The sequence below is a fragment of the Sander vitreus genome, chromosome 15, assembly GCF_031162955.1.
Source record: "Sander vitreus isolate 19-12246 chromosome 15, sanVit1, whole genome shotgun sequence".
Taxonomy (NCBI): Eukaryota; Metazoa; Chordata; class Actinopteri; order Perciformes; family Percidae; genus Sander; species Sander vitreus.
Genome location: NC_135869.1, coordinates 13,516,919 through 13,544,039, shown reverse-complemented (window position 1 = coordinate 13,544,039; position 27,121 = coordinate 13,516,919). Strand labels below are relative to the sequence as shown.

At 42.2% G+C, this 27,121-nt stretch overlaps 1 protein-coding gene across 1 annotated transcript; it reads left to right on the top strand.

Moving 5' to 3' along the window:
* The first annotated feature begins 5,076 nt into the window (after window positions 1–5,076).
* Window positions 5,077–23,172, top strand: c1ql1l2 (complement component 1, q subcomponent-like 1-like 2). The gene is made up of 2 exons (XM_078269745.1): window positions 5,077–5,685; window positions 22,993–23,172. Exons 1-2 carry the CDS (start codon window positions 5,077–5,079, stop codon window positions 23,170–23,172), a joined length of 789 nt encoding a protein of 262 aa, XP_078125871.1.
* The last annotated feature ends 3,949 nt before the right edge of the window (window positions 23,173–27,121 follow it).

Below are 27,121 nucleotides of genomic sequence, written 5' to 3'. Positions count from 1 at the left end.
CCTGTTAAACTTTTCTCTTGAAAAAAAAAATCTTTTTTTTCCCTCTTCCATGTTTTGTGGTTTTCCCTTGTGCACTTCTGAAACACTTGAAAAACGCATTTGTTCTGCCTCCCCATCTCTTTGTAACCAGGGAGAACAACAAAGTGATTAAAAGCTTTTGAGGTGTGTTTGGATGTGGCTGATGTCTGGACACAGTGCTACTGAGGTTGGGGTTTCCTATTCTTGCCTTGTTCTCGCATCCGCTCACTTATTGTATCTCAAAAGTGTTCTGTTTTATCACAGTCAGCTGTGCTGTACAGAACCTATCTGATCTCTCTTTTAATAAAAATTAACAGTAAGAGTAAATGCCTAATAAAAATCCTTTGCTTCTTATTTTTGTAGGCATTGCCATCATTTCTATCGGTTACAATAACATTTTAAAGTCATATTTCTACATGATTATATATTTTAACCTAACATGTCTTCACCATACTCTGACCAAGACATGTAGAGATGGATTTTAGAGCCTGACATGTATCAAATAAGCTGCTCTGGTTAATGGTTGAGTTTGAGTGAATGATTAGTTAAAATGGGATTGAAACAATCGTAGAAGAAGACTTAACAAAATCTATTCTACTTCCTTGCATGATTTCCTGAACTATAGTTTTTCTATTATTTCAGATTGGGTTAAAGGTGGCAGAAAGAAGTGAAAATCAGTGGTGTAGTCTATTTCGAGACAGTGGGCATGCTGTATTTGAAAATTTAGTAGTATACTGTTAGTTTACTTAAATAAAATGAACCTATTTAATTATTTGTTTCAAATCATGAACATATATGTGAGAAGAATACTGAACTTTTAGGATTCAATTGTTTTGATTTAACTAGACTGTACTCTACCTGTTCAGTACAAAAACAGCAGACGGACAAAGTTAGCGACTAGCTGGTGGACAAAGTGAAGCATTTAGCAGCTAAAGAGCCAAATGTTTCCCTCAGCATTTGGTGGAGACCAAAAACAGAGCTAAAAGGAGTGTGAACATTACGCTTAGGTTAATCAGGTGGCCAGAAATATGACTCAAAATAAAAGCTAATGTTGCTACGTAAGATTGACAGTTGATGTATAAATAAAAACAATAAAAACATTCACTAAACAGAGGAGCATGTTCAGTGGTAGACTTCTGTCACTGCCATGCTCAACAGAAGGATGGCCCTTTGTCATGCTCAACAGAAGGATGGCCCTTCCAACTCTTCAATACCACACAAAGGGGGAGGGGAGAAATAGACTTTTCAGCATGAGCCTGTCTCTCTCAGCCCTTACCATTATATCAATTTGTCTGCTGTACACCTGACCTGACTGTTTTATAGGCTATATTAGCCCTCCTACACAATCTGGACTGTGGTCATAACATCTACATCTTATAACTTATTCCCTGTTATTGTTATATTGTTCTTAAAGTATATTATTTATTTTCTTGTTTGTCAAGCAATTATATTATGTTTACATTCTTGTCTTTTCATAGTCATAGTTAATATTTAATAATAAGCTATTGCACTGTTTAATCCCTGCACTGTTCACTTTTGCACTACCACCATTGCACACACTCTACCATAGCACTTTATCATGGTCATTGCATCATCAGTGCATGTCAGTCCATACCAGACCTTTGTAATCACTTCACAAATTGTTAACTCTTTAAATTTCTGTGAGTGATTTTTATGTATGTGTGATATATGTGTGTATGTGTGTTTGTTGTGTTATGGTTGTCTAAGCTACTGGATGCCTACAATTTCCCTCTGGATGAATAAAGTATCTATCTATCTATCTATCTATCTATCTATCTATCTATCTATCTATCTATCTATCTATCTATCTATCTATCTATCTATCTCTATCTAAATAAGCAACTCTTTGTTCACCATATCACCTTAAAAGGTGATGATATGTCAATGTTGTGTTCTCAGCTTCTGGCCAAAAATCAGTTTAAAGCATTGAAATAGAATCAATTACCAAAGCAATGACCACACTTGCAAAGTTAACACCATAAAAGCCAACTTATTTATGTATTATAAAATGTCCTTCCTTTGTTTCTTCTTCTTTGTAATGACTAATCCCTGAACACACGATTGTGTCAACTATCGTCCCTGTTCCGAAAACAATGCCAAAGTGTTCGCTGGAGTGCATCATGCCCAAGGTGCCACAACTCTGTGGTGGACAGGAACTTTAATTCTGCAACATTTATGTGACCCCCTAACTGTTTTAAAAAATGTGACATAAGACATCACAGAAAATGCAACTCTCAAGTCTCGACCACATGCAGCAATGCAGGGTTTCATACCATGTCACTTCCATTAAAATATGTGTTACCACGACTGTCACTGACACTCATGGATTCTCTCCCTATGTGCTCCAACAAATCAAGCAAAACAAACCAGCTCCACTGATATGCAGCTCAGCTGTCACAGCAGTTAACTCCCTCTCCATGTTGCACTTCTTGCTCCCTCTCTATTGCTTGTCTCTCCATCTTTCTCATCTCTCTTTCATCTCTATCGCTCTCTGTTTGTCCTCTCGGGTGTGCATTGATCTCTGTGGTTCAGAGATTTAAAGATTTGGGGCACAGTGATCTCCCTGGCAGTTACAGCCGACAGGTGTGAAGAACAAACAACGGCCCCCTAAACAAACCCCAAAACCAATTTAGGACTTGTGTGCTTCCTCATATAGGCAAACTCAATGTTGTAAGGAATAAAACAAAATAGGCAAATACGCATTGCAGGCACACCTGGTGTACCAGTTATTTGGGTATGTCTCACAGACTCTGCTCAGTGATACATTAGACAACCAACTGGTGATGCCAGAAGTTTGCAACTGAAGTTTAATGATGATGAAGAGAGAGAAATGCAGCAAAAATAACTGGTGTTATGTCAAGTGTAGTGGTAACAAATAGTCAGGCATCCTGTTCATTGATCCATCTCAATCTGTCACAAGAGCTCGGTCCACCTCAGGCACAAACAGTCCTATTGAAGCCAAGAATGGGCAACCATGTGAGAGCCAAGAATATGCAGAAATGTATTCTAACCAATGATTACACCAGCTGATTTCACTGATTAGCACATGTTTAAATAAAGAAGTGGAACTGATCAGTGAAAACACCGGGTGGACTAAAAACCTGTCGGCACAACGTTCCATTAATCCAAAAATGTTCTGATGTAAAATCTGGAAAGAGAAACAACACTTTCAAAGTATTCACATGTTGACTTATTGAAACAGCCACATCTTAAATATATATGTTCTAATGCATTTCAAATCTACTATGAAAAACAGCACCAGATACTTAAACAGACTATTTATTGAAACTGATAATTTAGATTTTTGTGACCTTGATCTCTTCATCACTGGATTGTGTGTGGTGTTGAGCTACCAGCTGTATTGGCTTCAGTTGTGGGATTCAAAGTCAGAGATATCAAATCTGCCTCTGCTGTTTTTACTGTTGCCTCTGTGAGGCTGACATAAACACTATTTTTCCACTCGCAGTTCATATTGACATGGACGTGCCATATTCTCTCCATCCATTTATTTGTCCAGTTTGTGTTACAGTATTAAAACCAAAAACACTTATGACCGACTTCTCTGCAAACACAACACATATTTCACATGATGACTATGTCTGTTTGCCATCTACAGACTTTGTCATTTGCTTTCTTACTTTACCATTCATCACTCTAAGGGACGAAAATGTCAAACAAATGACATCACTGCTGCATATAGATTTTTTTTCTCCCAACCAGGACCCTTGATTTGATAAAAACCATGAAATCAATACCTAAAAAAAGACAGCAATAAGAAACGGTGTCAGCGCATTCAGGTGGAGAAATAGGGTTATTGACACGGGGGAAAGGCAAAGAGGGGAGCGTCAATGTCGGTGGCCCTTAGCGGAAGGATAGATTGGCTGCTTTTACCCTTAAAAAGTGTTCCTATGTGACACTACTAAGATCATTTTAAAAAAAGTTTTCTGTGTGTTGTTAATGTTTAAATTGTATTATACAGTTCAAGCTCTTGGCTTTTGGATACTTTCTTGGCACTTCTGTAATTAGCACCTTTTTTTGTGAAGCTGCTAGCATTTCCTGGCAGCAGATTTAAGTGTTGTCTTGTGTCTGTGCACATACTGTATATGCATGAATCTCTAGAACCCACCTCCAGGAAAAGAAAAAAAAGAAAAAGATTGTCTTTCCACAGCTCCATCTTTATTTTTAGAGTCTGGATGCTGATGAGAGAGAGGAGAAAGCAAGGGAGTGAGAAACAGCATCAAAAGTGGGGAGACGGAGGGAGAGGACGGGGAGAAGAAAAGAGAGGGATGAAAGAGGGGGAGCAAGATGGTCAGGGGGGTTGTGCCGGTTCCTCAGTGGTTCAGGAGAGTGGTAGAAAGAAATGCAACGTCCTTCCTCTGAGTGAGCCGGAGAGAGAGAAGGGGACGTAACCACACCAACCTCTCACTCGATGGGGGATTGGAGGGGAAGGGGGAAGGCTCGGCTGCTACTGCCGTATAAAAAGCCAAGCCTGAGAATCCGGCACCACAAACTCACCATACCATACACACACACACATACACACACATATCCAGTGGCTGCTCTGTATCTCTCACGCTCACCCACTCTCATCCTTCTCTCTCTCTCTCTCTCTCTCTCTCTCTCTCTCTCTCTCTGTCTCGCTCCCTCTGTCTCTCACTCCATTCCTCTGGGATCTGCATCCTTCTTGCTTCTTCTCACAAGTCAGATTGTGTTTGTAAGTACGGGCTGAATGTCTCCCTGTGTATGCTTGGGTTTCCTTAGGTCTTTTTAAATGTGTGAGTGACTGGTTGCCTACTTTAGTGTGACTGAGCAGAGCAGTGAGGAGTATCAAGTGTATGTGGCTCTCTGTCTCACCCTCACACACTCGCCGGTACTCTTGCAACTCTTCTCGGGATCTCTGGATCCCTTTCGAAGGTGACAGGCTCCCCACACCAAGCAGTCACCATTTCTGCCCCCGGGAGACCCACGCTGGCAGCGCAACCCCTTCCCCGACTCAGCATCGGGAGGAAGACCCTGGTGGCGGCTGCCGTAGGGGTTATGCTGGTCCTGGTGCTGGTGGTCCTCATCCCCGTGCTCGTCAGCTCTGTGGGTACAGATGCCAGCCACTATGAGATGCTGGGCACCTGTCGTATGGTGTGCGACCCCTACCTGAACAAGGGTACTCCAGCCAGCAGCACCAGTTCCACTGGTCTCCAGGCTGAGGCAGAGGCGTTAAGCGACCATAGCAACGTGCTTCCACCCTCCACCTTACAGCACGGCCCACAGGGGAAGCCTGGCAGGCCAGGCAAGCCCGGACCACCTGGACCACCGGGAGAACCAGGGCCACCAGGACCTGCTGGGCCTCCTGGTGACAGAGGGGATCAGGGAAGGACTGGGATTTTGGGTCTGGGGGGGGACGGAGCTATCAGCACGGCAACCTACAGCACGGTGCCTCGGGTGGCCTTCTATGCAGGGCTTAAGAACCCCCACGAAGGCTACGAGATCCTCAAGTTTGACGACGTGGTCACCAACCTAGGCAACAACTATGATGGCATTTCGGGCAAGTTCATCTGCAGCATACCAGGCACATACTTCTTCATCTACCATGTGCTGATGAGAGGAGGGGACGGCACCAGCATGTGGGCAGACCTCTGCAAGAATGGTCAGGTTAGTGCTTTGAAACTTTATCTAAGTCCCCTGATGCTTACTCTCCTCTCCCTCGCTGCCTGCTCTACGGCGCTCTCTCTTCATTGTAGGAAACTTATTTTTCAAAAAGCCAGTGAATACAATGTGACATTGTAAGGCAAGCGTGCGCATCTGCCGTGCGCCTCCAAAGCCCCGAGCGCCCAGCTGTGGCACCCAGCGCGCCTGGAGATAAAGATGTGTCGACTGGTTACAACCCGCGTCCCCTCTTTGCATGATGCTTCATGACATTGCCGCGTCCCGCGATCCAAAGGACGGTCACAGTTTGGGCTGAACGGCAGTGCGCGCCGATCGTTTTGCCTTTACACAGTCAAATTTGGACATTTTAGGCATTCCGCTTTTTGTCAATTAGGATTAATATCTAGAGGAATTCAATTGCAGTTTGTGTCGGAGTGTTGGCATTTACAGTGTTTTAGAGCTGGAGTGATCATGAAAACGAATCTGCTGGAGTTGGAAATGTTTGTGGTAGCCTCAGGGGTGTATTTTATGGGGGATCATTCTGTTTTTCGAGTTATGTTATAGTCACGCTTTTATTATTATTATTATTATTATTATTATTATTATTATTATTATTATTATTATTATTATTATAAAAAGCCGGTCTTTTATTACAAAAGTCTCATATAACTACTATGTGGGCTTTAGTTGCTTGTTTGCGCTGTAAGTGTAAAGAGGGGAGGGGGAATATTAGAAAATTCGCTTACACTACTTGAACCACATACCTGTGCAAGCCTACCGGATTGTGCAGTCTGTCCACCTCTGCACCCATCTGTCTTTGCAGTCGTGTTAAATGCATTAGGACGTCTCCATGATCTATTCTCGGCTTCTTGATGCATCATTTTAATGGGACTCTAATTTTATTTTGCGCCCCGGAAGGTCTTGTGTGTGTGCCAGTGTAGTTTGCAGCTTTCCGATCAGCTGTCAGATCTCTTATCTTCAAAGTGTCTCCGTAATACGTTTTGCCTGTAAAACGATAGATGTTAGGCTGCAGATATTGCAGATATTGTTTGCTTTGTTTGCTCAGGCTGCAACTACGTCTCGTTCATAAAGTGTGTTGCCAGTATTATAACAAACACGAAAAAGGAAAAGTTATTGCTCAGAAAAAAATCTACTAAGAAGCAACCTGTCATGTAAAAAAGATGGTTTTATGCTTTCACATTTGAGCCTGCAAAACCAATTTCAGTGACAAAAACATACACAATTAGGAGAGATCATTAGAAAAAGTAGAAGTTAAGAGGTGGCCTGCATTACATTTCACACATTGTCATGAGTCTCTTTTAACTGCATGCTAAGCTGCACTTTAGTTCCTCCCACCATAACTTTGTACTCAAAGTGAATTGTACACATGGATGCAGATATGCAGCTGACAGACATTTTTCTTATTACACACAATAAATGAGATTACACTTACACAGGGGCATAGAAAATGCATAATGTGTAGTCTTTCATGAACATTTGGGGGTCTGATTTACTGTCAGCAGTCAGAAACACAGAGCCCTGCAATGAGATGAGATAAATAATAAATATAAGTTAAAGTACACCAAATCTGATCCTCCAACTGTCATTGTACATCATTTCCTAGTAGCCTCTGACCTGTTTCATGTCTGCTGACTGTGAAATCATTTTATTTTCTTAAATTTTTAATCATTTCTGCCAAGTGGAATATAAAAAAAAAATCATGTCAAATAATGAAGTAAGATTGAAGCAGAAATCTATTGGGGTCTCACATTATGAGTACAGTACAGTACAGTATACGTTTATAAGTGCAGCATGGAGCTAAAATAACAGCTGGCATCGCTCTAGGGTGAACCTGCAGTCTCACCAAGGCAGCCAGAGGTTAATTCCTTTACCCTCGCCAAGTTCACACCCAGCAAGAAAAAAAAAAGAGTTACAGCAATCGCCTTCTATATATAATGTCTCACTCAACAGTAATGTTTATGGGTGGGTGTAAAAGCATTGATATATAATAGGGGAAGAAGAACATATGTTCCTATAAAACGCCTTCTGTTCTCGCTTCGTTGTGCTCCCAAGAGGAGGGTGTGGAGGTACTTAAGTTAGACGCACAGTGTGCATCTCCAGAGACCCGCGTTATGTTTATAAAGTGGTACGTGCGTCTCTTTCTCTGTCTTCCCCTGTCCTATGCACAGCGTATACATAAAACACGCTGTCCTCTTGCTGTGGTGTTTATTAGGCTGTGTTTTTGGCTGATGGAGAAGACCCCAGAGCCTTACTCTGTGTAAATGACTGTGAATGGTTATAAATGTTGGGCCAAGTTATGCTACATCATTGATGAAGTGCTGAGAGTCAAACTGAAGCTCCTACAGTCACAATGGTGCTTTCCTCAGCTCATTAAGGCTGCAAAACGCTATACTGTGAGTTGGGACAGGGGAGGCCAGGGAATTGCAGACAATACTAGTATTTTATCATCTTTTGGCTTTAGTGAAGCAGCGGGTTTCCAGGCCCTGCAGTGCTGTTTCATTGCAGCATGTGCTCTTCCCACTCCAGGGGTTCTCACAAGTTGTGTCTAACATCAGCATCCATGGGTTACTTTATTTTTCTCCTCTTCTTCCACTTCCAGAGTTCAACACAAGAACCCCAACACTGTCCCCCCAACTTCGACACATTTCAAGCTAGACCAAAAAGTGAGCTTCCTGGTAAACAAACAAATAAGAAATCTATTTTCAGCACAGCACACTTTATCCGCTTTGCAAGTTTCTCTCCGCTCTGCACTCTTTTGGCTTTTTCATCGCTTGTTCTTTTACTCAAGTGCCAAATATTCCAACCAATCCTAAACTCTCTCTAGTAAATCAATGCTTTTCTTACCTGTCTTGGACACATCCTAAGAGACCCAGAAGTGACAATAAAGGCAAATACAATGAATGCAGTTGAAGGGGGAGAAAGACAGGAGGACAGAAAAGACATCGTTATTGTGCTATTGTGCCATTGAGTCTATTTAGTTGTAATTAAAAAGCTTGAACTAGATCCAGGATGTGTTTGCGCTTCCCCTCTCCATTCCCTTCTTAATATTGTTATTAATCCACAAAACCGTTTCAGAGTTAATTAAAAGCAATGACTTCAGCATCAGTCTCTCAAGAGGACCATAGTGAATAATCATTCTGTCTCCTCCTTTAATAAGCTTCAACGTCCTTTCGTGCACATGGCTCTTCCTTAGCAATTATCGCTGCAGTCTCCTCCTCACAGGCCCACACACACACACACACACACACACACACACACACACACACACACACACACACACACACACACACACACACACACACACGCACACACACACACACACACACACACACACACACACACATTTATGCGTATGTTTGCCCCCCTCCTTCTCCACCCCACCCCAACTGTGCACTGCCCTCCATCTCTCCTCTATGTCAGGTCTACAGGAACTTACTTTTCCAAAGAAGCAGAAAGTTTTCATTTTAAAAGGAAAACTTCTTTTAAAAAAAGCAGCAAAACAGAATCCAGATTGCGGCATCACAGAATCGATTTGCTAACACACAATGCCATCAATATTTTTCTTTGCTCTCAAGTGATGCATTGCACTATAGCAGTATAAGCAAGAGCGTACCATCCTTTTCTTAGATTTTGTTTTTGTGCTCGCTTCAAAGGAAAGAGATTCTTCTTTTTTTTTTTTACCTCAAAGTGTTGCTTAAGTTCAGTCGCGTGTCATTTCCCTCTCACACCATTCCCCTCAGTCCATCATTGACACTTCCAAGGGGGGGGGGGGCGCCAGGATGTGTTCATGTGCTCTGCTGCACATGAACACATCCTGGCCTGTTTATTCTGTTGCTGTGTATTCAGGTGAAACCCACGCATTGTGTTTAGCATGTGGTGCCAATCCCGACATTAAACATAGGAGCTGAGCCATCTGGATGAGGGTCTGCTCTATTTGATTAGGTTACATGCTCTAAAGAAAGGTGTGAATAACAAAAACAGATTCCATACAATAGCTTGTCACTCAAGATGGGTAGGGGTCTTTAATAATTTTTTTTACAAGGTTAAAAGTTTTGTTTTTTTCCGTACAAAAATTAAAGAAAACATGTGATTGCAACCACAGACACCTAAGTTATCTACACACACATACCGCAATACTTAGACTTCATTGATTTTAACATTCTGGTAATGTTCAGGCCTGCTATTCTTCATCGTGGTCTGACTTCAGCACTGAGAGGCCTCTGTGTGTCTGCCTGGTGTAACAGAGAGACTCTGTCTGAAATAGACAGACAGGGTTTGAGAGAGCCACCCTCAGTCCCTAAGAGTCTTTGCCTGTGGTATTGATCCCCGTATGTATGTGTGTGTGTGTGTGTGTGTGTGTGTGTGTGTGTGTGTGTGTGTGTGTGTGTGCATGCATGTACGTGTCGCTTTCCTTCTTCTGACAGACCCATTTCTTTCTGTGTGATGTATACCATGGCATATCTTTTATAATCAGCCAGAGAGGTAGTGGAGGCGGACCTTTGGCCTTGGTCTGCTGTGTAATTGGACATTGGATTTGACACTCTGCCGAGTGGAACATTAGAGCAGGTCTAATTACGTGTGAGGGCTATCAAATGAAGATTGGCCCATGTTGTTAGGAAATACCACACAGATTGGAAATGTCAAGATGACATCGGGCTGTCATCTGCAAGCACTGGGAAGAAAATCTTTCATTTATTGGTGAAGTTTCAAAACTTGCTCGAAAACTGCCCACCTCTTGTCTGTAATAATTGTATTACTAAAACATTTTACACTGAGCTCCTTAAATAGAGAGCCATTAGAGCACAGCAGTGCACACATTCACTGGGCTGGCATCTCAGATTAAGTAGCTCATGAAATACTCTCATGTATCCGTAAAAGGCAAAAACATACGGTCTAAAAAAGGCTATGGATTGTCTCCTGTGGCTGGCTGACTCAAAGATGCTACAGTATGGTGTTGACTCACAAGACTTGTTCATTATAATGAGGGCCATATGGGAGATAGACAAGTGCCCCTGGCCCTCTTATGCAAACATCTCTCTCTCCGTCTCTCCCCACGCCCCTGACATTTAGCCGCCCCCCCGAATTCAGTCTTCAGTGATACCCACAATTATCCTTTCCCTCTTCACGGGATTGCAGCAAGTCAATGGCTCAAATGACTCACAGTCTGCTACATAAATCGGTGTGTTTAACACATTCTGCCTCCCCTTAAAATGAATATGGGTAAGACATCAACAATTGCCCAGTAAGAGAGGATAAAACGGCTACTGTATGAAAAATGTATGTCATAGGAAAGCTGTCAGTCTGCCTCTCATCCAACACTTACACAGAAACTCTGCCTCATTTTAGAGGAGTTGTTTTTCATTTAAGAAAAAAGGGAAAATCTCAGTGCCTCAGGGTTACTAGGAAGCACACTGGAAAAATAGGCTTAGTGTGAACAAAGGTTGAAAATGTTGCAGTAAAAGTCTCATTTCAGACAATGCTTGGAGCAGTGATTGTGGTTTTGGTGTTGGGGCTAGAGGCAGACAGTGCGGTCTATCTCAGTAATTAACTGAGTGTGATGAGTCAGACACAGGAGAGAAAAGAGTGGCTGGATTGCAGGTCAAAGTTGATGCCTCTTCTTCCCACCACTGTTTCCTTAGACAAGCCTGTTTCAGTGGCTCTTTCAAGAGAAGCTGTCTTGATGTCATCCTCTTTGTCGCCACAGCTACAATTGTGATACTGTTATTCTGGCCTCTAGAAGGTTTCTACAGCATTTGGATCACATACCAGTGGTGCAACCCCGTCTCTCCTAAAAGTTGCATTCCCATACAACTAAACTGCATTCTCAGTTAGGTTTCGGGTTTTCTCCCGGATTATGTTTGTGTCAAATCCTCGTACCAGACAGGTCACAGTTTTAAACACGTGGTTAACGTTGTGTATTGAAACAAAACTAGTTGGTTAGGTTCAGAAAAAGATCATGCTTTTGGTTAAAACATTTAAGTACATTTGTTACATAACTTAAATTATGTTTGTGATGTAACTTTAAATTAAATTAAGTTAAAATTAATTTACGTATGTAACATAAAATAAGCCAACATTTTCGGTTTGACACAGGGGCACGAACAGCGGCCTCCTGGGTGATAGTCCTGTATTAGTTTGACCCATCCCTCCAGCCCGAACTCCTCCCTTCTTCGACTTCAATTGGAAACGTATAAGTTGTGATAGCCTACATCAAAAACAAACCTAATCCAGGAGAAAATACGATTCCCTCAAAGCGTGATTGATAATGCAATTTAGTAGTAAGGGAAGGTAATTTTTAAGGGACAGGGCTGGATAAACTTATGAACTAATGCCTGACACCAGACTCACCTTGGGCATTAGCTTAAGCAATTTCATAAACAGCGAGAGGTTTGTGCAGCAAAGTCATTCTGTTTCAAAGGAGGCGAGCAGGTACAAAGAGAACAGCTGGTGAAATTAATTCAGGAAGCTTTTTCCTTCTCTCGTCTGACAGATGGCAAATCTCCTGTTACCATTTCATTCCTCTTATCATGTTTTCACTTAGGTTCCTTAGACACATAAACCTGTAACACATGGGAGACCCGGAGTTTTCTGACACCACAATTCTCTTGCAAACCATCGTAATTTCCTATTGTCATTATTTCAGTAAAATTGCATCGTGTGTGTGTGTGTGTGTGTGTGTGTGTGTGTGTGTGTGTGTGTGTGTGGGGGGGGGGGGGGGTTAGTGTCTCTCCTTCGCTCTGTGTGCGTTTGTGTGTGCGGTGCAGTGAAATGTTGGACCTGGCTCAATAGCAGTGGCGAGGTATCTAAGCTGCTATTAAGCATGCAGTTCACGGCTGGAATGTTCAAACACAATTAGACGGCAGTACACTTTGATTTAAGAAGGACCAATAGACTCGTTGATCCAAAATGGGGGCTCAACATCAAGTCAACAAATCCCTGTCAGAGAATCCACGAGACATGTCCTTGTCAAAGTGAGAAAGCCTCTTGTAAGACGTCCCAGTGGGACTTTACTGGCCTCTCCGGCACCAGACACAACAGATAAAACTTCAAGTTGTCATGATTTTTATAAAACAGTATTCTAAGGGTTTAGAATAGAAGCACAATACAGATGCTGAATGAAAATAATGTAAAATGCCTTTTCAATAGAGGCTGACTGTAAAAGACATACCACTTCATTGTGGAGCAATGACAGTATTTCAAAATGTGCCACAAATTCATCTCCGATTCCTCACATAAACACTAGGGATGGGGGAAAAAAAATCGCCAAGTATCGATCTTTTATTATATATGCGTTGGTCAGATTTTCTGCTTGACAATCCCATTCTTCAGCAATAAAATTGAAGTGAGATGAACAAACAGAGAAATGTATCTTTTTAGATAAAATGGATGTTTCCTTTTGGGGAAATAATTTGAAATTGGGAAAAATTTGAAGTTGGAAAAAAGGTAATAAATTGCAATATATCGCAGAATAATGCAATATGTTTAAAATCGCAATAATATCATATTGTGACGTAAGTATCGTGATGATATTGTATCGGGAGGCCTCTGGTGATTCCCACCCCTAATAAACACCTGTATTATTGATAAAAGTAATGTTCATATTTACAGTTACATACAATAGCACACAAGTTAAGAGAATCCACGCTTCACTCTTCCCTGCACGCATTATCTATCTATTAAGGCTCTCTCAGCCTGACCATTAGATTGGGGGTGAAATCCAGACGTGAGACTGACTGTAGCTCCAATGGCCAAACAGAAGGATTTCCAGACAGCTGAGGTAAACTGAGGACCACGGTCGGAAACAATGTCACTGGGCAGACCATGGACCCTGAAAACTTCCCTAACAAGGATTTCGGACGTCTCAGCAGCAGAGGGAAGTTTGGAGATGGGCACAAAGTGGGCGAACTTGCTGAATCTGTCCACAATAGTCAGAATGACAGTGTTCCCATCAGAAGAGGGCAACCCAGTGACAAAGTCCAAGGCCAGATGCGACCATGGTCGCCGGGGAATAGGTAGGGGGTGAAGAAGTCCAGAGCTGGGCCGACTGGTACTCTTATTTGGCGCACAAACTGGACAGGCAGCAACAAACCTCCAGGTATCTTCTCCCATGGCAGGCCACCAAAATTGTCTGCGTAGTAACGCCATAGTCCGAGCCACGCCAGGATGACAAGCCATCTAGTTGGCGTGGGACCACTGGAGAACAGCAGAACGGACAGACTCTGGCACAAACAACCGACCGGGTGGACCGTTACTGATGAAGTCCCGGGGAAGAATCATCTCAGTCTTGGCCCCACTCTCCTCCGTCTTGGAGAACATCCGGGACAAGGCGTCCGCCTTGCTGTTCTTTAAACCAGGTCGGAAAGTCAGAGAAAAATTAAAACTTCCAAAAAACAAAGCCCACCTGGCCTGAGGGGAGTTGAGACGTCTAGCAGATTGCACGTAAGCAAGATTTGTGTGGTCAGTCCAGACAATAAACGGTTGCTCCACCCCCTCCACCCAGTAGCGCCACTCCTCCAAAGCAAGTTTAACAGCGAGAAGCTCCCGGTTTCCCACATCGTAATTTCTCTCCGCAGGCGAGAGACGACGAGAGTAGAAGGTAGAGGAATGGAGTTTACTGTCAGTGGAGCTTCACTGGGACAAGATGGCGCCGACCCCCACATCAGATGCGTCCACTTCCATGACAAACTGACGGGAAGTGTCAGGTTGAGAGAGAATAGGGGCGTTGGTGAATCAGCTCTTCAATTCCAGGAATGCTCGGTCCGCCTCAGGATTCCAACAGAAGGTTCTAGTGCTAGAAGTCAGGGCAGTTAATGGAGCGGCCACACGGCTGTAATCACGGATGAATCTACGATAGAAATTTGCAAACCCCAGGAACCTCTGGAGCTGCAATCTCGCACCGGGCTGGGGCCAACCAAGAACCGCCCTAACCTTCTCTTGGTCCATCTTAATCTCTCCCTAGGAGATGATGTATCTGAGGAAGGATGTGGTGTGGGTGTGAAAGTCACACTTCTCTGCTTTCACAAACAGGCGGTTCTTCAATAATCGCTGCAGGACCTGCTTGACATGCTGGATGTGGCTGGAAAGCTCCTTGGAGAAAATGAGAATGTCATCCAGGTAAACAAACACAAAAAAAACGATCATATCTCTCAGAACGTCATTCACCATACTCTGGAACACTGCTGGAGCATTGGTCAGTCCAAACGGCATCACTTGGTATTCGAAATGTCCCATAGGTGTATTGAACCCCGTCAACCACTCGCCCCCCTCTCTGATACGGACCAGATGATACGCACTGTGTAAAACAAGCTTAGTGAACACAGTAGCGCCCTGCAAGGAGCTGAAAGCAGAGTTCATCAAGGGCAGGGGATACTTGTTCTTGACAGTGATGATATTCAAGCCATCCTTGTAACTCACGAAAAAGAATCCAGCTCCCAGGGGTGATGACGAGGGACGAATGAGACCGGCAGCTAGAGACTCCGTTATGTAGGTCTCCATGGCTTCGCGTTCAGGTCGAGAGATACTGTATAAACGTCCCTTGGGATAGGCAGCTCCAGGGATCAGATTTATAGCACAGTCATATGGTCGGTGGGGAGGAAGTGACAGAGCCCTCTGCTTGCTGAACACTTCACCCAATTCGTGATAGGTTTCAGGAACTAGGGACAAATCTGGGGAAGCAGAATCAATGACCTGACTGGGAACAGAATGAGAACAGGCAGTTTTAAGGCAGTTAGCATGACATTCAATACTCCAACTGGTTACCTTGCCAGTCACCCAATCGAACGTGGGATTGTGTTCCCTCAGCCAGGGGTAACCAAGAACCAGGGGGGCACGGGGAGATGGCAGAATGAAGAAGGAGATGAGCTCTGAATGATTACCTGACAGTAGCATGTTAATAGGTTCAGTCCTCATAGTGATACGTGCCAGAAGTCTGCCATTAAGAGTGGTAGCTTCAATGGCTTCCGGTAATTGCTCCTTGGAAAGCCCCAGCTGTTCCACCAAGTCGGCATCCATAAAACTGTCATCAGCACCTGAATCGATTAAAGCGTTAATCTCCAAAATCTGATTATTGTTCATGAGGGATCCAGGAAAACTGACTGACAGGGTTATTGGGAGACTGAAACTAGCTCGCTAAAAGTCCTCCCAAACTTAGCGAGCCAGGCAGTTTAACGGGCGCAGGGGACAAGCGGAGATGTAATGCCCCGGGTTACCACAGTAGAGGCAGCTGTTGGTCTCACGTCTACGTTGGCGCTCCTCCTTGGTTAACCCGTGCCGCCCCACTTGCATGGGTTCAGGATCAGAAGGCAGAAACTCTCCTTTAATCTTGTGTGGTGAAGAATGATCAGCTCGTTCTGGTCTATTCCCCGACTTGGATGGTAACAGAGTAGATGATAGGTTGGAAGAACCCCATCGCTTTTCCCTCCTTCTCTCTCGGATTCTGTTATCCATCCAAATAGATAATGCTATCAAACTGTCCAGGTCACTAGGCTCAGGATAAGAAATCAGTTCATCTTTAAGTTGCTCCGACAACCCCTGATAAAAATCTGCTTGTAGTGATGCCTCATTCCACCCACTCTCAACAGCCAATGTTCTGAATTCAATTACAAACTCTGCTACACTGCGAGCTCCTTGGCGAAAGAGAAAACAGACGATTAGCTGCGTCCTTACCTCGGACTGGATGGTCAAACAGCTTCCTCATCTCTGTCGTGAACTCCTGGTAAGACGCCATACAGGTGTCCTGTCGTTCCCATAAAGCTGAAGCCCAATCCAGAGCTCTTCCACGCAGCAGTTCAATTACAAAGGCTATCCTGGCCTTGTCTGTGGCGTAAGAGTTGGGCTGCAGGTCAAAAACTAATCCACACTGCATGAGACATGAACGACATCTTCCCAAATCCCCCTCGTACTTATCTGGTGTCGGAACCTTGGGCTCACGGAAGGAAACGGCGCCAGAAGCGACAGGCGATAGGGGTGAAACAGGTGGTGGATTATCAGCCGGCAAACTGAGCTGAGCCTGGATACTCGTCAGACTGGCAGAAAGGTTCCGAACTGAAGACGCTATCTCTTGTAGCGCCGTGCTGTGTTGTCCCAACATATTCCCTTGTTGGGAAATGGCATGGCGAATGGAGTCCAGGTCCGCTTCATCTTTGGCCGGATCGTTCTGTCACGTTTCACTAGAGCGGAACCCAGAAGCAGACCAGGACAAGGTGAGTTGAATAAAGGTGAGTATTTATGTGACTTAAATGTGGAAGCAGGATAATCCAGGTGACAGAGCAGGCAGTGGAAGTGAGTAGGTGGGAGGGAATGAGCAGATACAATGTTGTTGTCTGAAGCAACAGATGACCAGGCAGAGGTGGAGTGAATATCCTGGGAGAGTAACTGCAGACAGAGGAAACAAAGGTAAGTTCACAACAAGCAAAAATAACAGAACAACAAAACTAACTACTAGTAAACTGAGGCCGATACGCAGGCACAACATACCGTTCATGGCTAACGATCCGGCAGGGAATGGATGTCAGGTCAGAGCTTAAGAAGTGGAGAGGTGACGATCAGGACCAGGTCTGCAGGTAGCTGATGAGATGGAGGTGTGGGTAGCTGAGAGATCTCCCGCCTTGCTTCGTCGCCAGGCAACCAAACAGGTTGCGTTCAGGAAACTCAGGAAAACAGACTCCAGGACAGAATACAGGCAACTCAGGCAGAAAACAGACTCAGACAGTGGGATTCATGACATAAGCCTTGAATTTTCTGTGTCTCCACTCAGAATATTATTCAATCAAAGCCATCACGTTGAAGATATGACGGATGTAAACACGCATGAGCAGCCACAAGAAAGACAACATTGCCTGACACATCATTTACCATCGCTGAAGCCGGCGCTTACAGCCTCATGCTTTGTTTGTCTTGTCAAAGTTCCTCTACATAAGGTCGCGCACTGCCAGTTTGTCCTGCTCATCTCTCGCTATATATCTGACATACCCTGCATTTAAACCTCATATCCCTAACAAGTCCATGTGTGCACTGAAGACAGAAAGAAAAATAGCTGCAATAGGAGCTCCTTGATCATTATTTCAAAAATAGTGAGAGGCTTTATTAACGCGTGCTTATCATTGAAAGAATGCAGCAGTTGGTCTCAGAAGGGGATAAAAACCATTAGAAAAATGAACTAAAAAAAAACTAAAATATAATCGTGGAAGAACTAGAGAGATTTCAGGGAAGTTTGCTTTCACCAGGGCTTTGCTCATTCCGTCTCTGCGGAAGATAAAATTAAAATTTAACTCCTTAAAGAGCAAATGAAGAGAATAATTTAAAGGTATTACGCATCTGTGACAATGCCAGCTGTCGCCAGGTTCTGTGTGAACACCTGGAAAGCAAATATTTTGATAAAGTTTCATTAAAATCCCAACTGACAAATCTTCCTGAGCCATCATCACCCGCTCCCTCACCCTTTCAAGGCGGTAACCCTCTAATAGGATGCTGTTGACTTTGCACACTCAGGGCACATCATATCATATTAATATGCTCTGGACGTCGGCATCTCAGAATCAGAACAGGAGGCTTTGTTTGCACATCGATATGAGCTGTGCCAGATTTAATCAGGAGGATAAACAATAAAAAAAGTACAATATTCCATATATTACTCATGCATCTTAAAACCTCTCCTCAGAATTTAATTATCCAGATTAGCCTTTACAGTACCTGCACATTTTATACAACGTGACTTTCACTGTCCATGGCATGCTGTTAAAAGGTTTAAGGCACCTTCCTAACCTTCTTTAAACATAAAGAGGTGATTTGGAAGTTAAGTCTTTGTCTTATGTAGCCTGAGGAAGGTCATTAGGACTGAAATGTAGCTGTAAATAAATGATTCTCTGATTACTGTAAGTGCTGTGCCAACGCTTGATGCTCTTTTAAATTAATCTGGCTCACTTTAAAAGTTTTGTGCATCCCTTTTCTTGGTCACCTTCCATTATACATTGAGGGTTTCAACCTTGCTCCCCTCTGCTTCACAACTCAATGCAGTGAACTGAAGGCGACGCAAAGAACAGTTCTCTCTTTGAAAATCATTCAGAGAATGTCTGAAGGGGTGCAAGAGGACTTCACAAGAAATCCAGCAGAATGTTCAGCCAATATCCAGCCTATGACTAAAAAAAAATTAAAGTAATTAAAATGGTACATTTTTATTCCGGTGAAACTTTTGAGAAATATTTTGCAGTTCATGCTCTTGAATTTAATGTTGAATCATAGAAAATCAGTGTTAATAATGGTCATAAATAGTTGTTCTTCTCACCCAGCGACATAGAGAAACACTGTGGCAGCACTAATAATGTTGATTTATGTGGGGATATTAGCAGAGATGTTGTCCCTTTCAGTCCTACTGTACCTAAGATGGTGTTGTGAAGAGATGTTTTGTACACATTACCAACACACTGGAGCAGGCAGCCTGGTTTGGCCAGGTTCAATATAAGGTGTCACAGATATGGCACTTTACCACTTAAATGCTTTAGTGGTACAGGATAGACTCACTCTAACCTCCTCTGTTTGTCATTGTGTTTCTCAGGAGAAAAGCACTCGTCTTACATTCTTCTCTTAAGAAATGCTGTAGTTTCTATAACAAGCTTTTAATTCTTGTATCATTTACAGCTTGAAAATATACAAATGAAAGGAATAATGTTCTGTTTAGTCTACCATGTACTGCAACAGTGATTCAACTACTAAATATCCAGTTCAAGCTTAACATTTTCTATTTTAATAAGACTTAGCACACCTTTGCACACTTATGTTTCCAATGGCAGGTTGTTAAAAATGCTTGAGTATGAGCTGAGGGTTTAACATTAACAGCGATAGCTACAGTATTATGACAGAAAAGACAATGGGAAGAACATCCTTAATGAAACTAAGCTTCATGAACAGAATCCATAGAAAAAAGACTAAACACAGTGATTGACTGAAGAGTTACATCTGGGAAGTGTAAAAACCCCAAAATAATAAAAAAAAAAAAAAAAATTGAAAAAAACCCTTTGGATTTTTTTAAATAAATCTTTAAATTACTCATTTGAATTGGACAAAAAATATATGTAATTTAGGATTTTACTATATCTAAATGTCAGTGGAACCTGTTGCAAGTTCCCTGTTAGGTTTGGCAATGGTGATGCTTTCTGTGCAGGAGCTCTTGGTCAGTAGCTGGCTTCTTCTAACATTTGTCAATACTCCTGTTGTGTGTACTCCTTAAATAGGGCCACTAATTATTGGGCATCCTTTATGCTGCCTGTTGGGCCAGCTTGTCGAAACCCGCTCGGAAAACCATGATTTAAAGCTGTGTGGACAAACACTGAGCCAAAGTAGGGGCCAGAGTGATCTCTGGAGCCATGATAATGAGCCACAAGAAAATACTTCAAATGCACGTAAACTATTGATTTTGATTCAACTCTACTGACCAATCTAAGTGACTAATTGGCTTATTTAACCAATGGATACTTTAAAAGATGTGCTTTTTTTTTCATCTAAAGAGAAAATAATGATATTTTTGTTCAATTCTAAACTATTTAAGTTACAATTGATGCAGTTCTCCTTGTTAGTAACTTGTTAAGTTTTAATTAGCATCTACGTATATTGGGTGGACAGTTTAGAAATTATGACCCTTTTTATAGTCAGTTTAGTTGGCCAAAGTTACATGACAAATTAACATTAATGTAAATAAAGTCAATGAAGTCCATTACTATGAGCAGTTTATGGCCCATATAGACCCCCAGACCCTGAGAAACACTGCCAGGCTTGAACTGCAGCCAGATTTACTTCTTGTTTGTTTTGGGGTCTTTTTGCCCTGGCCTGGCCATTGATGCACATGATAAGTTGGATTGATATCAAGTTGATAAAGAACACTGGCCATAAAACGTGTTGGTTGTCTAATGTTTAGGGTCATCCCCTGCAGGGGGTCTATTTTCAGGTCTACTACTACATATGATAAATAAAGTTGTATAAATCCATTATAGCAAAATCTGATAAATTGCCTATAGCCTCTAATGTAGGCACAAGGTTTTGATAAGGAAGGAGAATGCATGGAATAAAAAAGGTTGAATAGTCAAAAAAAAGTCCTTTTCCTAACCGCATTTCCTTGACCACTTGACTTGAAGGAGAAATCATAAGAACTTAAGAAAAGAGAACTGCAGGGCTAAGAGTATCTGACCGCACTTATACTCGCCTCCATAATTATGCGACAGCGGATGTTATTGACGTGGGTCTGGCGTGGTGAAAGGAAAAAGGAATATAGGCTACCAGTTATGACAAAAGATGGAAAATGCTTAATAAGCAACGTTAACTTACAAGATGATCTGCGTCCCTTGTCGGTCATGTTGATCATTTGTTTTGTTATCGGCCAAATGGTGCATCATTTTAAATGTTGCTGCTGCAAGGAATTGTGGGACGGCATGATCTCCTTTCCTTTTGTGAAGGATGGTCCAGTGTACCCTATGCTAAAGGAAAGAAGTAAGGAAGCATTGAAGCACCTTTCCTTATCATTTAGAGAATTTGACCAGCTCTTATCATGGCTGCCACTTACAGTAGATCCTTCCGGGTCATTTCACTCAGTTAGGGACCTTCCTAACAATTTGACTACAGACGATATCTTTCTATAAATGGCTAATTTTCAGTATTATTTGTGCCTGCTTAAATACTAAACACTGCACTTTACAGAATAAGGTTTACATGTTGTGGAGGATTAATTAATTAGACCTCAGCAGACAAAGGCACACACCACACAAAACACAAAATGTCCAGTCTTTGACCTTCATTGTATGTCACTGCTAGTTTCTCCTAACTACCTACTCACCCTCCTTAAATTGTAATCACATTGTATTTGGCAAAGAGAAGGCTACAGTCACATGTCTTACAAATTGTAACTTGAGATATGCATGTTATAGTAGTCATTCATTCCTAATGATAACATTACAATTTTAGTCTCTCTGTCACACTAACACACTCAGGCTTGAAAACACAGCTATTGTTTGGCACTGCAGCTACACTTTCCTCCCCAGAGAGAGAGCATGTTTGTGGTGGAGGTATTAATTAGCCAGGAAAGGTTATTTAGAAACCTCTCCAAATGTCCTATAGCCAGACTGGCGCGTGCACACACACACACACACACACACACACACACACACACATACATACACACACACACACACACAGGCAAATATAGCGATAAAAATTCCTGTGTGATATATGAACTCATTCCAAAGTTTCTTGTCATCACTCTCTATGCGTAATGAAATATTTCTGCTATTTCTGTCTCTTTTATTATATTTCTCAGTAATTTCCACCACAATGACAAGCCCATAGAGCCAGCCTTGTGGTTGAGTTTCTGAAACTTTCTCTTTCTGTGAACCTTTTGTTCCAAGGTTCAATGTTAGGTCTTCTGTGGAAAAACGCTGGCTTGATTGAAGCCATAAATCTGCTTGACAGAAAGGCCTGAGGTCTGCCTGACCCTCTGTTGGGTCCTGTAGGTTTAATATCAATATGAAGAACTGTTTTTTGCCATTGTTGTGTCCAGTAATAATTTAACTTCAAAATGATAAACCTTTGTTAGTATTTCAAAAAAAATAACTTTAATAACATTTTTTTATTTTGTTTGTTTGTTTTATTTGGGTAAGTGGTACATTCTTTGTGCAACACATGTTACTCTCAGCACAGTGGTTTTTCAGACTAGTGAGTTTTTTAGGTCTTTTCTTTGTTTCCTCTTTATTACTTCTGCCAGAAGAAATTACGGTTTTAAATTTTGTTTTAACCATTTTGGTCTTGTTTGGATGTTTACTAGTTAATTTGCAGAATATCTCAAAACCTTATCAATAGATATACAAATGTGGTGATATTTAGGCCACAAAAGACATTTTCGAAACAATTTTTTTTTTTTATCATTGTAAAATAGGGCATTATTGAATACTTTTACAGTTTTACCATAAACCCCTGCACTTTCTAGAACAGACAAAATCAATCAATAAAAACTCTGGCACTTATATGCAATGATTTCCAACCATTATATTTTTCTGCAGATCGTGATGTTAGAAAAATCTGATAATTTATTGTCATTAAAATAACAAATGTTGTGAGTGCTTTAACTTCTGATTTACAATAATGGAGACTGGCAACGGTGAATACAATATCAGTCTACTTGTGTAAGTAGTATGAGAAAATGACAATCTATTTGGGGAATTTTCTAAATGAGTAAAGGCAATATCTTAATGTGTACTGTAGCTAACAAACCTACCCGATCTCCTACATGTTCGTCTGTCTTTGTCCTTCTAGGTTCGAGCTAGCGCCATTGCCCAAGATGCTGACCAGAACTATGACTACGCTTCCAACAGCGTCATCCTCCATCTGGACGCGGGTGACGAGGTTTACATCAAACTGGACGGAGGCAAAGCCCATGGAGGAAACAACAACAAGTACAGCACCTTCTCTGGCTTTATCCTCTACGCAGACTGAGAACAGACAGACACAGAGACAGTCAGACAGGAAGAGATTGAGAGAAAGAGATGGGGGTGGTGTGTGTGTGTGTGTGTGCGTGTGTGTTAAAAGCTGGAATGCTTTCTAGTTTTCCTAATTCTCTCCATCATCACGGACACCTCTGCTTCGTATCCATCAGCCAAGACATCCAGGCTCTGTAGCCGCGCCTGGATGCAAAGCTCCTGAGGACACACTGATAGGGGCCGGGCGGGAGGAGTGGGACGTGGGGTGGAGGTGGGCTGGTTTCTCTACACTCCTCGCCACAATGCCGACGTGTCAGAAGCTCCTTGCTTTCAGTGTCTCTCCTCTTCAGCCCTGCTCCATTGCACAGAAATGATCAACAACCAAAATGAAAACCCTGTAAAAGTGGATGATCTCACCTCTTCTCTCCACCGTGGCAACAGTCGGCTGTGCTGTCAGTGGACTCGATTGACTGAAACCCCGTAGTGTTGTTCCGTGCAATCTTTTCTTAGTGTGTTTTTATTTTGTAGACATGCATAATATTCTACACAAATGAGATTTAAGGAAAAAAAAGAATATATTTGTCCCTTGTGAAGATACTCTGTTTGACTGAGAGAACGGGTTTGTAAGATGTTATTTGTGATGCAGTTCAGACATCTAACAGCTGGAAAAGAAATCTTTAAATCAGTATTTCATGGCAGTGGGTGTTTTTCTTCATCATTGGGTACAGCAAGGTAACTAAATATTGTTCATGTGGAGAATAGCAATGCATTCTGCACTGTACCTTCCAATGTATCTGAAAAAGGAAACATCTCATAGAGACAATATCCTTACCATGAACCACCTCACACTGTTCGCACACACACAATGTCCTGCTGCTGTTTGGATTAAAAGTAGAGTTAAAATCGTCTCCTCAATGTTTTATGTAGATGCTTTACTCGAATCTTCAGATTCACAGGTAACCTAGTTGAAGAGTTCTTCCTTCTTCTTTGCTGTGCTGACCTCCAAACTTTCTTGCACTGTAAGAAGAAAAAAAAGTGGCTTATGAAGAGGTTGGGCGAGGGGGGGAGAAAGTCACAAAGACAGAGAGAGAGAGTCTGAAGTGAGTGAGATGGTGGGGAGGTGGAGGGGGCGTTTAGGCACAGTAACAGTGAGTGGGCAATTGTTCTGTTTCAGTGTGTCTGAGATTCACTGGATGTCATCCATTCATTAGCTGCATACTCACTGTCACACAGGCATTATGGTAATATTTACTCAACATGGCAGCCTGACAGCTTGCTTGAGAATGAAATTGATTGGGTGAGTGACTTGGTCAATCATGACTGCATGTTTGTTTGTGTGTATGTGTGTGTGGTGTGTGTGTTTGACATGTGAGTATGTATGTGTCTGTGCATACTAGTGAGCGTCTGCATTTTAGCATGTGCCGTGCCATATCTACATCGTTCTTTTTCAGAGTTATTATGTGCCACAGCCAATGACAAACATTTTCCTCAGCAGCCAATGAGATTGTGCTCTGTAGGGTGGGGAACCTCTATAGATATGAGGAGGAGTACAAACAGCTTGTAAATTAAATCAATGACATGTTTGTCTATCTTATCTTTTGGAATTGTTGAATACATTTAAATAATAAATGGGATTTTTTGAGTGACTTGTCTCACGAGAATTCTTGAATCCCAAATACGCTAATTATGGAAAAAGATCTGTTAAAGATCTCATTTGTTCTGTGAGAATAACTAACTACCATGCAAACAACATGACTGGAAATGTGTGTTTCTTGTTCTGTTCTAAATTTTAACAATGGCCTGTTAGTGCAAACATTAAACAATATTTTTTTATCAGCAAGTCCCCCATCTCTCTTTTCTCTCCAAAAACTAAAGTATATTTAGGGAGATGGGTGTAGAGGGAAAGATGTCTGTGTTTAAGCATCTTCCGTCCCATCCTAAAGTGATCCTGTGGAGCTTCTCTCCATCTGTAAAGGTGCGCTCGGGGATAAAGGCCCTCCAACTTTATCAACATCCACTAGTGGAGTAAAACGCCGTTCTTGAATGCTGATGAGTCCTTAAGGAAATACAGGCTATTTCTCAATCGGCAATCACAGCATCTTTTCACAGATTCTCATCAACAGAGGCATGATATACCCAGCAAGCAAGTGTGGATGGAGAAGAAAGGCAGGGGGAGGGGGGATTGAGCGAGATAGAAGAGGAGTATATGGTTAGACAAAGACAGATGGAGACACGAGAGAAAGAGTAGGCCCATGAAGAGAAGTAATGGGGAAGGGATATATAGGGAGGGAGCGGTTAAAGAGAAATATAAGGAAGACAGACAGAAGAATAGGGGGGCTGGTGCCGATTTGGGGTGGAGAGGGAGGAGGGATGGATTGTTTTCAGGGTAGAGTGATTCCCTGTCGGGGTTGTGTGAGGTGTCAGGATAGATTAGCCGGCCTGAAGCTGCAGGAGAAAGCTTGAGATAGCTCGGATTGGACAAGTGTCAAGGATTGGACATTCCTCAGACCTGGCAGGAATGGGATGTGACACTAGCTGCTATGTTGGTCTGCACTACTTTGATCTTAAGAGATCTCCCCACTCTGTATCATTTCATCCATTTCCCTCTAGCATATAACAAGCTAACGCGCGCTGGTGAGAATGAGAACGTCTGGTTTAATGGCACTAACACCTGTAAATCGTTTCCACATGTTTATTTTGAAGACATTATTAAAAAAAAAAAAAAGGCCGTCGCTGAAAAGAAGCATCTACCAGCTCTGTTTTAGTGTTTGACATAAGGTCAGAATCGGTTTGAAATGTTCTGCTTTACACAAACCGGCACAACGTGGGAAGTGGCTGCTCCTCAACACAAACAGACCTGTCAGAGCTTGCGAACACAGATGGTAAAAGAAGGGGCAAAAGGAAAATTTATTTCCTGTTAATCTTAGTCTTTTGGCAAAAAAAACATCAGCTGTGGGTCTTGCATTGCCGCAACCTCGGCTCTTTGAATAAAGAGTGTGTGTGTATATGTAAAAATGTGCTGTGGTCTTAGCAGTGCCAAAAATAACCAGACACAAGTACTCATGAGTGCGTGTCGAGAGGAGATCTCTATTGACCTGAATGCTGACCCAGTCTTACACAAAGTTTATAAGTTGACATTACATGTTCATGCAGTACAACCCCCCTTGACACCACTGTGTGGCAAAGCAAACTGAAAATGGACGTAATTAGGAAAAGTAAAACACATGTGATACCACCACAATTGATTATGATCAGAATGGCAGTTGGTGGTCTGTAGAAGTTGAAATGTTGCCAGAAACAACTTTCCTAACACAAAAAAAGCCAAGGAAGAGTTTAAAGGCATCCAATACAGAGGCTGGCGTATTCCAAAAAGAGTATTCATCCCTGACAAGTTTATGTAACGGAAGGACAGAATTGTCTCACTAATGGGGTGATCCATTTGCTTTTCTTGTCTTTAACCCTTTGGAAGTCAATCAAACGTCATGCCTAAATTCTTTCTAATGCTGTTTGTGCAGCCAATTGCACAACAGCTCCTGAACATTTTGGCAGTGTTTTTCCTGTGAATGCACCTGGCAGATGTTGAACGTTTGCCTGTTTGCCACTCAAGAAAGGAACTGTGGTGACTTCTGGGTATTTATGTCACCTGCATATCCTCATGAGAGAAAACCTGGCCCTGGTGTGTGACCTCTAGATCTGCTACTGATGAAACCAAATCATGATGATTCTGAGTGCCTAAAATCTCAATTTAATGCTCAATATAATGTACTTATTTTTTATAATTATTTTAACATACTGCATGTCTTATCATTCTGTTCTGTATTCTTAGTTAAATCAAGTAAGGTGTGACAAAAAAAACCTCTACATTCTGGTATCTCATTTGTTATGCTAATTAAATTAAGGTGTTGATTAATGTGATCCTGATGGTTATATTTTATTTTATTACGCATCTTTAACAGCAAGGTTTC

Bases quoted from the DNA above. Each gene is read 5' to 3' on its own strand.
- c1ql1l2 (XM_078269745.1), top strand. From the start codon at position 5,077: ATGCTGGTCCTGGTGCTGGTGGTCCTCATCCCCGTGCTCGTCAGCTCT. The intron at 5,686-22,992 runs GTTAGTGCTTTG...TTGTCCTTCTAG, and splicing joins ACCTCTGCAAGAATGGTCAG to GTTCGAGCTAGCGCCATTGC.